Raw genomic sequence first — 12,956 nt, 5'->3', positions numbered from 1 at the left:
ACGGCCCAAGAACATGTCTTGGCCGTAAACTCCTTGAATCCTATGATTCCTTATGTTTTCTAAGCTCTAAACATGTTAAACCTAGTGTACAATGAGTTGGAACTAGAGTACTTACGATCTAGGAACTTGAATGGTCGGTTTTGGCCAAGAACACGAGTGTGTGTTCTTGGTGGAACTTGAAGATCTAAAAAATGGAATGATTTCACGGATGAAATCATGTAAGATTACTAGTTTATGCAAGATAACAACTAGTTCAGACAATAAGCTTACGAGTTTTGAAGATCGGGATGATACTTGAGAGGATTTGGGCAAAAGGGAAGGGAGGAATCAACAAATGACCACCTCTTCATCATATAAGCAAGAGTTTACGGCCCACATGGAGTTTACGGCTGTAAACTCCCATGTGTTGGCTGTGAACTCCTTACATGGGTGTTTAAGGTCATTTCTTTGAGCTAAAAATTCAATCGATAAACCCCGACACTTATTCCTTAAGTGTACAAGGCTCAGAACGCTCAAATAAACTCCTAATTATACTAAAAGATAATAGAAATGAGTTTGACTTTTAATGAAGTGTTAGACTAAACTGGATGGAAAATTTTGGGTTGTCACACAACTCGCCAAGTTGGCAAGGCAACTTGTTAAGTTTGCCTAGTCTTAAAATATTCATCCCTTTTTCTTTCCTCCTAATGCTCAAGAATGTAGATCTGGTACCCATGAGCTGTTAAACCACGTAAAGTTGCTAACTTTACGTCCATGCACAACACCAAGAGGCTAAAACACTCAAGAGAGGCTTATTAGAGGATCTAGAACATGAAGGAGGGCCAAGGATTGATAAAGTTGGCAACTTTAAGTCCAAGGAGGCCATGAGATGTTCAGATCTAAAGTCATAGCTTCATAACATGCTCAAATCCCAGAATGGTCCCAAAATGGCTAATAATGGCCATAAACTTTAAAATGAAGAGATCTAGGAAAGGGATGATCAAGGTATTGACTTTATACCTCAAAATGACTGCAACAACCATGAAAGTCCTGGATCTAAAGCCTTCCTTCGAATCAATCCTCTTCAAGCTTCAAGTTTCTTCTAGAAGAGCACCAAAAATCACACTCCAAGCTCTCACACACTCAAAATGAGACATGAGGCACACATTAGGGCTTCTCTGGACTGAGGGGGCGATAAGGGAGGCCAACAACGAGTCATAATTTATTTAAATAGGGTGCAAAACCCTGAAAATTAGGTTTCCTTTTGAGAGGCCAACTCGTCGAGTTGAGGCTCCTCAACTCGTCGAGTTGCGTCATTAAACTCCGTGGATAAGCTAACTTCTACTCGCCGAGTTGAAGCTTCTCAACTCGTTGAGTAGGCCCACTAAACCCCTTGATTCCTCATTCTCAACTCGCCGAGTTCAACTTGAATTTAGCATAATTCCACAATTAGCCTTCTAGATTTCGGGTGTTACATGAATCATAGACAACAACACATATTGAGATAATACCATGATTTATATAATATTACATTCTTCCAAAATCCAAATACGAAGAAATACATTGTTTAAGAAATCTATAAGCGATAATCGTGGAATGCAACTACCTGCAAAGTAATAATATAACAAAAGGCTACTATATAGCCGACTATTTATTTCCAACGTCAATTCTTCATTCTCACATTGGGTGAGAGTTCTTTCGGTCACTTTGAACATCTAGAGATACATACATTTTGAAAATACGCCAATAATAATGTTGGTGAGCTTTATAGGTTTTCTTTTAACTCTGAACGTTTTAGTAATTCAAAATATGGTTCAATGACCGGTAAATTATAAACGCATATTTTTACTATTCAAATAATTTTAACGACGAGGATTAGTTATTCTCTTGACAATTTTATTATTTGGACATTGTCAACTTATGGAGAGTTATGTCGTAAAGAGAGGTAGTTAGTTAACCTAAGCAGTCTTAAACACTCGGCCCAATTTGGGAGAATTAACTCATCCTAGACCTATACTTCTTCAGAATATAAATCTTCATTCTAACAATTAGCCTATAACCGACACTATATGCATTTCGGACCACAAAGGCACAACAAAATGAGCAATCAAGATCATTACTAACATTTCAAAACAGTCGTATTGTAACAAAGAAGGAAACACTTGATGTCTGTTGCCTTGTCAGACGAAGTTGTAGCTAGCAACCATAGACGAGGAAAAAGATCAACCTACATAAATCATTCCATATGAAATAGATCTACACTGACGTTCTTTATTATAAATATATGCCGTGTACATAGACTTACATTATAAAACCATGCTGGATTAATGGTTATAGCGCTAGGTTTCAATTCTAGAATTTTGATCCTAATGAAAGAAAAACACCCCATCATAGAACCCTTTAGCAAAATCATCACACAAACACACACAATATATAAATCCATAAATTCCATGATATTATTTCATCGGCACACAAATCTGTGGCTTACTATGGTCACTAACACAAATATTAGATTATTAAGATTTTTAAGGCTTAGTGAGTTTAGTTAAATAGTGAATTTAACTTAGCGTTTGAAAAACGTGGCGGTAATAATTTGAGTACTTTTATACTTCAACCGATAGGGAGAGCGTCACGTTCGCGTAGTTGAATAACTCATATATGCCGGTATTACGTCGGTTGACCGTTTATCGCCTTAACCCATCATCATTTTATTTTTAACTTTAACGTATTGTAGAAATTATATTGTTTTCGTTCGTTAGTATATTTAGTCTTAAAAATACATATATATATTATTTATCGACATGATTCCGTATTATACTTTAGTATATACTTGTGAGTTATTTTCATACTCTAAATATGAGTTCATTATTTATTTGTATATTTTTATTTTATCCTCTCGTTTAACTCTTTGATATCAAAACTTTATGCCAATTAAGCTTAATAATCTAATATGTACAAGTCATGTGATTATACATATCATTTCAGTGAGGTTAACAAGATATTGGTAATAAAATGTTCAGCTAACAACAATTACGACATAAGTTCTCAACGACACTCATATTCATCCCTACAATTCTTATAACACTACTTTCATTAACTTATTCTTTTCCAACATTTTTATTTCCGTGAGTATTTATAATAATGTCTAATAGTTTATAAAAACTCTTTTGTTTATCAAATACCAACCACAATATTTTTAACAAACTTTAGTGGTAAAAATAGTTATTTGTAATATAAATAACTATTAATAGTTATCGTATATGACCCCCAACTTTGCATGTATGTAAAATATAAATCTTTTAGACATCAACTTATATCACAATACTTAAGTATGTATCTCCCTCCAAAACAATTGAAAAATATAAAACAGGGGCATAAAGACTCACATTGAGCGTGTGATTCTCGAGTTTAGACGGAAGTTTCAGTGAGGTTCTTGTTTCATTCAAGACCCGGTTGCTTCACCAAACAATAAACAAAACTTATTTTAGTTTATTGGACCTCACAAAGATACACAAAACAACATATTCAGATTACAAAATGAAAGAAAAGCTTACCAAAACAGCCACGATGGATATGGGGTGGCTGGAGGTTGTTCTGGCAGCCTTCTCGCCTCCTTTGTTTCCTATATCGGCGGTTGCCGACGGGAAACAGGTGGCAACAAGATCGATCACAGAGAGGGTGTTTGGCTGTCTCGAAAAATGGTTAAACAGGGAGGAACTTCGAGAGGCTGTTGCCTCTTTTATCGTCGAAAAGCTACCAGCAAACACCTCCGGTGGACGTGCTCATGGTGATCTCGAAATTAGGATAGAAAAGAGGTTCTGGTGGGTGTTTGGGGCTGCCATTTTCACCTTTGGTAAGCCTTTTTATGGTTCCAATCTTTCCCTCTACTAGTGTACCTTAGTTTATTTTTAGAAGTTATAGCGTTACACTTGTAATCATTATAGTACTCTTTTTGCAAAATTTTGAAGTGTTGGCGAAGAGAAAAGAGAAAAAAAAAACATGGGGGGTTGGGTTCGGGTGTAAGAGCTCCATCTACCTGTACCTTAAATGGATTCTTGGAAGCAACCACCTTAAATGAGTGTACTTACACCCATAATGGAAAGATGGAATTTGGTGATTGGAAGCCCTAAACATGCAAGTAGAAAGTAGATAGATTCATAGGAGTTGACTTTGGGCTTTTAATTCTAGTTCTTAGATGTAGTTGGAAGTAAGGTAGGTACTAGCCCTTAAATGAGGTATAATATTTCAAAAATGGACTTTTGTTACATACACACACATGTGTTTCATAATTCATTTAATTTGTTATGTACTTGCCATATGATGCTAAGGTGCATTTGTTATTTCATGTAATACTTGTATGGACTTAAATATTTTTATAAATTAATTCCTTCACTACAAAACATACATGTATGCATTTTATTGACTTTATTTGTGTATATCTAGTCATGATGTACGAATGATAACGTATATAAAACCATCATCATTATTAAAAAATATATTTATATTTGTAAAAATATCATACATTAAATCTTTCGTTAACATTGGTTAAGATCATTGATCGACGGACATCGACCCAATTTTTTTTATAGGTGTTACACAAATAGGGTTTACCCGTCAGGAAAAAATGGCCGAGGGTAGGTTTAGGCCACTATCGGGCTCACATAAGTGATTATACTAAATATAATACAATAATATTATACATGTACATTAATATTTATCTCCTTATATACCACTTTAAACAACATTACGACAATCATTCCTATCTACAACAAAAGTCCTATTGCGAAAGATAAGCTTCTTGCCATGGAAACGACAAATATTCTAATTCTGAACATAAGAAAAACCTTCAGTTTAGATAGGTTTATGAGCAAACCACCTCTTAACCATCACAAAACATTCTTTAGGCTTGAACTCTGGGGCTGTGTGACCTGCTCCCTGTATACGCACATATCAAAAGGGATATATTAATTTTATATAGTTGATCGACCCTAAGTATATATAAACCTAATGTCTCATACCTTTACGGTGACAAATGCTAAAGAAAAGTTATCATGAGCATAAGTAGTTTTGTATCCTGCATGTTGACCTTTAACATACCAAGGGTCCCAATTATTATATGTGATTGTCAAATTAAGAGAATTTATCCAATTATATGTCCCCACATGTGAAACCATCATGTCATGATCTCCACTGTTTCAGAGAAAATAAAAGGTAAGTTGTAATAAGTATGGGTATTAAGGATACAATAGATGAGTATGGAACTTCTAATACCTGAAAATCAAAGCTCGACAATTTCTCTTGCTTAGTTTTTTGTGATATTCAACACTACTAAGGACGTCAAACTCATATGATGGCATTGATTGCTTACCATAATTGTACTGCATGTCCATATTACATAGGGTCCATTCCTTCACTGTTCCCTAATTAATGTCACCTTATATATATATTAGTAAACAAGAAATTAATATATCCATACATTAGGTGTAAGATCCATGTATTACATGGATTAATTAAAAAAATTAAATATAAGGATCTAAATATTTAAGAAATTTGAATTTATAAGAAAATTAAAAAATAATGAATTATTAAAAATTGATTTTTTTTACCTTTTAAATTCAAATAAATAAACATAATAAATTAATGAGCTTTAATTTTGGAATTTTAAAATAAGAAGGTAAGTCCATTAAAGAAATTGATATTTATTTCTTACTATATTTATCGTAATTATTTCATTAAAGTATTATATAAAATTTATTAAAATAAGAAAACTCATAAAATAAAATATGGAAAAGAAATTAAATCAAAATAACGAGAAAATGACATTTGGCAAATTAAATGAAAGTGTGACATATGACAAAAAAACCTTATTAACATACCTTACGTATATTAAGGGATTTCTTAACCTTTTCGTCATTGGCCCAAGGGATTGCATACTCATGATAGTAACCCTGTTTAAAAGATGATTTTAAATAAATTTAAATATTCATAGGGCTTAGGACAATACAATGGTGAGAAAGTGAGAGAGATATGTACTTGGCATATGGAATCATTAATTGGATTGGCTTGTAGAGCTCTTCGGTTTCCCCTTAATGTTGGAATAATGATTGTAAGCAAATTGGTTGCTGGATCGCAATCAGGTTCCAAAATTTGTTGAGTGTAAATGCCCTTAACACGCTGACATTAAAGAATACAATGTATTGACTAAGTGTAGGTCATGAAACATAATAACGGGGATAAATTTAGTAGCTATGAATTGTTCTTACTTTGTTGACCTCATAAATATTTGTCATGCATAGCAAATTGTTAGAATCAGCATTTGCATAATCTCCATTGCAAGCCTTTCTTGTTGACTATAATAATGCACAAAATAAATCGCTTTTTTAGCTGCATTTTATTGGGAAGAAACACATGGAACCATGATAAAAAATAATGGAAACTATATGTTACCTCATATAAATCTTTGGATATTAATGCCAAACGATAAGCATATTCGAACCTAGAGTTTATGTCGAGGCTTTTATCTGTCAATGGATTTCCTGCCATGTATCCCTATGGTTTTCATGGATAAGTAATTCATGCTTATAAATTTTGAGAAATTAAATTGATTCCTACTTTTTATACTTACAAATATGCCTACTCAATAAAATTATGACAAGTGTCATCTTTCCATATTTTTTAAACTAAATCATTAAGACTATATTAGGAATATATCAAATACAATTAAATTGAATGGTGATTTGTCATAATTTTAGTGGGTAGGAATAATTGTTGGAATAAAAGATAGGAGGCAATTTAATTTCTCATAAATTTTTATAGATAGAGTACAAGAAACTTATTAGGGTTAATTAGTTATATATTACACACAATATACTTACTTTAATGTTGAGAACCGGCTCTAATCCTTCGTCATTGCCTTTAAAACAAAGAAAATCAAAGATATGAATTTCTGACAATTTAATTTTTGCTTCTTATGGCTCATGAACTTGATAAAGAATTAGTGTTACACAAAATCAAGAACTAAAAAAATTAAACATGATACCTTTATATAATTCTTCAGTAATGATCGGAACAACGATTCCAGAATATGAAATTCCAGCAACATACATGGGGTTTTTCAGAAATTTTGGATGATTCCTAACAAACTGCAAAGAAAGCAATCATCAATAAGATCCTTCCTTAATATAAATATAATTGAGATACTTAAATTTTCACCAACCTTCCTAAGAAATTCAGCAGTCTGGGCTGCTGATGATGTATCACTAGAGCGAATAGCTTGAGGAGTTTTCGTATATGAATATCCGGTTTGTGTGGGTGCATCCAAATATATTACATTTGCTACCTTTGAAACACCATGTATAAGAGATTTTAATGAATATGATCGACATATAAATTATAAATTTAATAAAATATTTTAACAAAAGCAATATACTAGAAACAAGCACACAAATACATGTACCTTTGTCCAAGAATTTGGATGTAACTGTAAAGCTGGGACATTATCCATATAATTATCATACTGAATTTGCATCGGACCTAATAAACATAAAATTCAAACAATTTGAGCTTTATTAAAATAACTGATTGAACTAACTAGCTTTAATCCTTAATTAATTCTAGACATTGTCTCCTAATATCTAGTAATAATTAAATTTTGTAAAATTAATTTGCTGTATAACTAGATATATAATATGCAATAAACATTTGTAAAATTGCTTGGTATGAAAACAAATCCTCTAAAATAGAATATTTTTGATGGGTAACAATAAAAGATAGGTAATCAACTGGGGTTCCAAATCGATGAGAGTAATGACGGTTTGGATCAGGCCCTACAAGGAGATGGTGAAGTAAGAGTTTCTCAGTGAATATTTTGTTATTAAACATCAAGTGGATGAGTGAAACACATAAGTTAGAATGGATTAGAAGGCTCAAGACGGAATTTTATCTTAATTTTTGCAGAATACAAGAAGTACAAGTTTCTAACATCTCTGAGTTGGATATGAGAGGGTGTTGGGGGTGATGAAGACTTCGAATTTGATTTTGTTGCAGCAACAGGTAGATCTGGTGGTCTGCTTAACATATGGGATTGTAATCAGTTCTCAAAAGTTTTTCAATTAAATCCAGGTTTTTTTATAGCCACGGTTGGCTATTGGAAACACATCCCAGGAGAGACCATATTTGTCAGTGTCTATGCTCCATAAGCACTTGTTGAAAACAGAAAATTATTAACAGAGCTTTTTAACCTTAAACTCTCTCCAGACCAGCACTTGGATATTCTTTGGTGATTTTAACTCGGTACGAAGGCCAGACGTGTGTTTCAATTCCAAATTTTGCCTTTACACGACGTCGACTTTTAACAATTTTATACATGGTACTGGTATATCAGAATACAAAATATGGGCGGTAGAAGATATACTTACATGTGCGATGACGGGATGAAATTAAGCAAGCTAGATCGATTCCTGATTTGTCCAAACTTTCTTATGGCTCAACTATCCTCTATGATAATTGCCCTTCCTAGGGAATATTCAAACCACTCCCGGGTAATCGTGAGAACTAATGTCATCAATTTTGGTTATTGACCGTTTCACTTTTTAACTCCTGAGTCCTGACTCTTTAGAGATGGAATCAAGGTTATTGTCAAAAGTATGTTGGTGATTTTAATGTTATCAAGATATTTTGGTGTAATTATTGTTAATAATGAGATACATTGAGCTCCATTTACTAACTGAGATAGGAGGTATGAGGTGCATACCCGGAGTGATGAATGTGAATTCAGGAATACAGGTTCAGGGGCAGTGCCCCGGGAGGTAGGGTTCCAAGGGGTTGCGCCCCTGGTAGGGTCTTGAGGCAGCGACCCTAGCGGGGTCCAAGGGGCAGAGCCCCTGGCAGTGGTTATGTCATAAAAACCAACAATTTTTGTGATATCATGATGATGTCATAAGTTGGTTATGCTTTAATAACCAACAATTTTGGCGCCAAAAAGCATGTAACTTCCGTTTAACTACTTTCCCTCTTGTATAAGAATGTTTTCTGGTTCGAAAATATGGGTTGAAACTTATATACACGAATACCATACTTTGGAGTATCCCAAATCCGATTTCATGATACCCCAGGCTATAGGGTCGAAATCACAGATTTTGGAAAGTGATTGCAATCATGATTCAATAAATATCAAAGTAAATTGATATTCTTAAGACCCCAAATTCTAACAAACTACCTTTGACTCTTCTAGTGGATGGGGAGCTCCTAACGTCTATCTTGTTCAGAAACTAAGGGCTTTAAAGAAGGCAATCAAGGAGTGCAAAAAAAGTGGAATTTGAAAAGGAGATAAATGAACTTTTGGATAATAAACAAAACTTAGAGGAGTATGATAGAATCGCCGAATACAGATCTCTAGAAGACTCATAAAAAGCACATAGAAGATAACGAAAACATAAAATAATGGAGACTGAAAATACAACTAGGCTTGATCTAAAACAGAAGGCACAAATCAAATGGCTAGTATATGGGGATGAGAATTCTAGTTTCTTTCAATGAAACTATAAAAAATTGGAACAAAAGGAACAAAAATCATGGGTTAATAATGAACGCGGTATGGAACACCGAAGCAAAGGCCATTAAATCCGAGACATGGAATTTTTTGGGTCTAAATTCAAGAGGACTTGTTCGATTAGACCTAAATTCATAAATGCAAAATTTAAGAAACTGAACCTTGAAGATTGTATTTATTTGGATAAACCGTTTAGTATGGAGGAGAAAAAGGAGATGGTTCATGATTGTAGAAGTGAAAAAGCACTGGGCATGGATGGTTTCACAATCAAATATTTAAAAAAGTTTTGGAATTTGATGCAGGTTGATAATATGTGTTTTGTTAAGCACTTTGAAGAACACGGAAAGCTATCAAAAAGTCTCAGCTCGTCTTTCACCACAATCATAAACAAAGTCAAGGATCCCATCACATTGAACGACTTCCGGCCTATTATCTTGATTGGATGTATGTACAAGATTATTGCAAAATTTGTCTCCTTGAGAATTAAGAAGGTTATCGGAACAGTCATAAATGAGGTACAATAGTTAATGAGGTGTGCTCATGGGCAAAAAATAAGAAAATAGGAAGATGTTTTTGTTCAAAATCGATTTTGACAAAACATTTGACTCCATCAACTGGGTGTATATTGACTCATTCATGTGTCAAATGAGATTTGGAGTCAAGTGGAGAAACTGGATCAAGGGTAGCCTTTCATCTACCAATGCCCTGATCAATGGCTATCCGACTAAAGAATTCCCAATCACCAAAGGTGTAAGACAAGGAAACCTGCTTTCTCCATTCCTATTCATCATTGCAATGGAAGGTCTCAACATCACTATAAAAATAGCTTATGATCCCTTCAATGTCACATCTTTTCTATGCCGATGACACAAATTTTCTAAGAGAATAGTCCATTGATAACCTCAAAAATTTAGCCTGAATAGTTAGATGTTTCAAAGCATCCTCAGGTTTAAAGGTTAGTTTTTATAAGTCAAAGGTGCTTGGCATTGGGGTGTCTGATGACGATATTCAAAGTGGTGCAATAATTCTCGGATGCGATAGGTCAAATCTCTCATGTAACTACTTGGGGGTGCCAATCAATGCAAAATTGGGTCTAAAAAAGGAAGCCAATAATTGATCGAGTACAAGGCAAAATCTCCTCATAGAAAACAAAAAATCAATCGATGGGGGGTTGATTCACGTTAGGTAAATCGATACTTGGCAGCATCCCATTGTACTAATTTTTGATTTTTAAGGCACCTTTGTGTGTCATTGAAACTACTGAGAAACTTAGGAGGTGTTTGGATTAGCTTATTAGCTTATTACTTATTGCTTATTTGTGGTGGGAATAAACAATAAGCAATAAGCATGGGGAGAGATACTTATTAAAATTAGCTTATTTAGCTTAATAAGCTGAATTTTATCCAAACACTCAAAGTTAGTTTATTGTGAAAATAAACAATAAGCACTTCTTTTTTTCTTATCCAAACACCCCCCTTAGAAGAAAATCCTTATGGGGTGTAACAAGGAGAAGAAAAAAATAAACTGGATAGCATAGCCTAAAGTACTTGCTTCAAAGGAGAGGTGAGGTATTGGAATTGGTTCTCTTAGAGCTTTCAATATAGCTCTCTTGACTAAGTGAATATGGAGGCTTAATAGAGATAAAAGTAATATGTGGAGTCAAGTCATTAAACAAACACATAATCTAGACTGCAAACCTTTGGGGATGTATGCAAAGAAAACTCTCCCAGACATATGGAACAACATAGTCAAGGTTAGATATGATCTTGACAGTCTCGATTTGGAGTTTGATAAACTATTTTCGTATGTAGTTGGTTCTGGAGAGAACACCCTGTTTTGGCAAGACAAACTGTTTTCCTATGTAGTAGGTTCTGGAGAGCAACATTCGAGATTTTTTTATTGGAAAGTACTGGTAAGCCATTTTAATAACGAACAGATCTATTGTAAAATCCATTTCCCAAAATATATGGTTATTTTTATGTTTTACATTTACATTTATATCTCGGTTATTTTAGTTATTAGCTCTTACTTTAAATATGTGATTTGCATTCATTGTTCAATTAAAAATAATATAATAAAATACTTCTGTGACCTTCAATTTCGTTTTCCAATGCCAATGGACATCTTACCGATTTGGAAGAAGAAGGAACGGAGAGTGGCACAACCAGGGCCTCCGGCGAGCCAAACAATCAGGGGATCCTCCTCCGGGTTTCCTTCTGACTCAACAAAACAATAAAATAGCTGAACAGCTTCATCTTCTCCTACCCCGATATACCTGTTCATTCCAATTTCCACAATCACAATCACCACTAATTAAGAGAGAGAGAGAGAGAGAGAGAGAGACCCAGTTTCTAGTTTGAAAGGGAGAGGACCAGGGTATCCAGGTAAGGTTTCGACGATGGTTTGAGAAGAGGCAATGAGTAGTGTGGTGGAAAATAAAAGGAGAAAAACGAGGAACTCTGTATGCATGAGAAGCAATGAATTGGTTGTATGCTTCATTGTTGAGTGTTCTTAAAGTGAAACAAGGGTGATGAGGAGTTCTTAAAAATATATATAAAAAAGGATATCTAGCAAGAGGATGCTAGAAATCGACACCCGAAAGGTGACGAGGAAATGATGTGCAGTTGGTTTAATTTATAGGTGAATATGAGGAGAGACAAGTGTCGGTTTGGATGCATACCATGCGTCACGTGTATTGGAATGAGCATGCAATAAATATGTATTGAATTACTTCCCTAACCCCATTGTTGTGATGGATGTTCATTGAGTCGAGTGTTTTGGAATACTATCATGGAGTCTAGTGCCACCGTTTGTGTACATTGACACGAATTGCTAAAGACAACGTAAAATTGTCATTTCGACATTAACCTCTTCTGCATTACGTCTCCTTTTGTTTCTATATACCTTTGATTTTTTTTTTTCTTTTTATTATTATTATTATTATTTTTTAATTTGGTTAAATTTTAGATTGTATTGTAACACCGTAAATTTTAGAACCAATTTTTCAATTTTAACATCATAATAATACGAGAAGACATTTCAAAAAAATCTCATTTATTTAATTTATAAAACACAACTCCATTATTGTTTAATTAAAATTGCAGAAAGGTAACACATAACACGGTAAGCACGAAACTTAGTGAGTTCTCCAAAATACCACATACATATACTAGCCATCTTAGGCTACAAGACCTTCTGATCACTGTGTCTCAGTCGGATCTTCCGATCCCATAATCCTGGTAGACCTTCCGGTCCTACCATATATATCGACCTTCCGGTCCTAACCATGTTGACCTTCCGGTCCAATCCTGCTTGATCTTCCGGTCCAACCCTGCTTCACCTTCCGGTCCAACTCATACAACATATTCATATCATATCATATCAAATCATATAACTTATACAAGCACATAAGACCTTCCGGTCATAC

The 12,956-nt window shown here is 34.2% G+C and overlaps 1 protein-coding gene across 1 annotated transcript; it reads right to left on the bottom strand.

Annotated features, from left to right (window-relative positions):
• Positions 1–4,830: 4,830 nt before the first annotated feature.
• On the bottom strand, positions 4,831–12,028 carry LOC145045717 (serine carboxypeptidase-like 17). The gene is made up of 13 exons (XM_078994040.1): positions 11,874–12,028; positions 11,659–11,804; positions 7,436–7,512; positions 7,196–7,318; positions 7,019–7,121; positions 6,855–6,892; positions 6,427–6,528; positions 6,243–6,329; positions 6,013–6,153; positions 5,856–5,927; positions 5,251–5,399; positions 4,998–5,169; positions 4,831–4,914 (listed from the first exon to the last, which is right to left on the bottom strand). The coding sequence occupies exons 1-13, from the start codon at positions 12,026–12,028 to the stop codon at positions 4,831–4,833; spliced, it is 1,449 nt and encodes a 482-aa protein (XP_078850166.1).
• Between the last annotated feature and the right edge of the window lie 928 nt (positions 12,029–12,956).

Source organism: Lactuca saligna, chromosome 5, assembly GCF_052625555.1.
Source record: "Lactuca saligna cultivar CGN05327 chromosome 5, ASM5262555v1, whole genome shotgun sequence".
In the NCBI taxonomy this organism is placed as follows: domain Eukaryota; kingdom Viridiplantae; phylum Streptophyta; class Magnoliopsida; order Asterales; family Asteraceae; genus Lactuca; species Lactuca saligna.
This window is presented reverse-complemented; position numbering and strand designations above follow the sequence as displayed.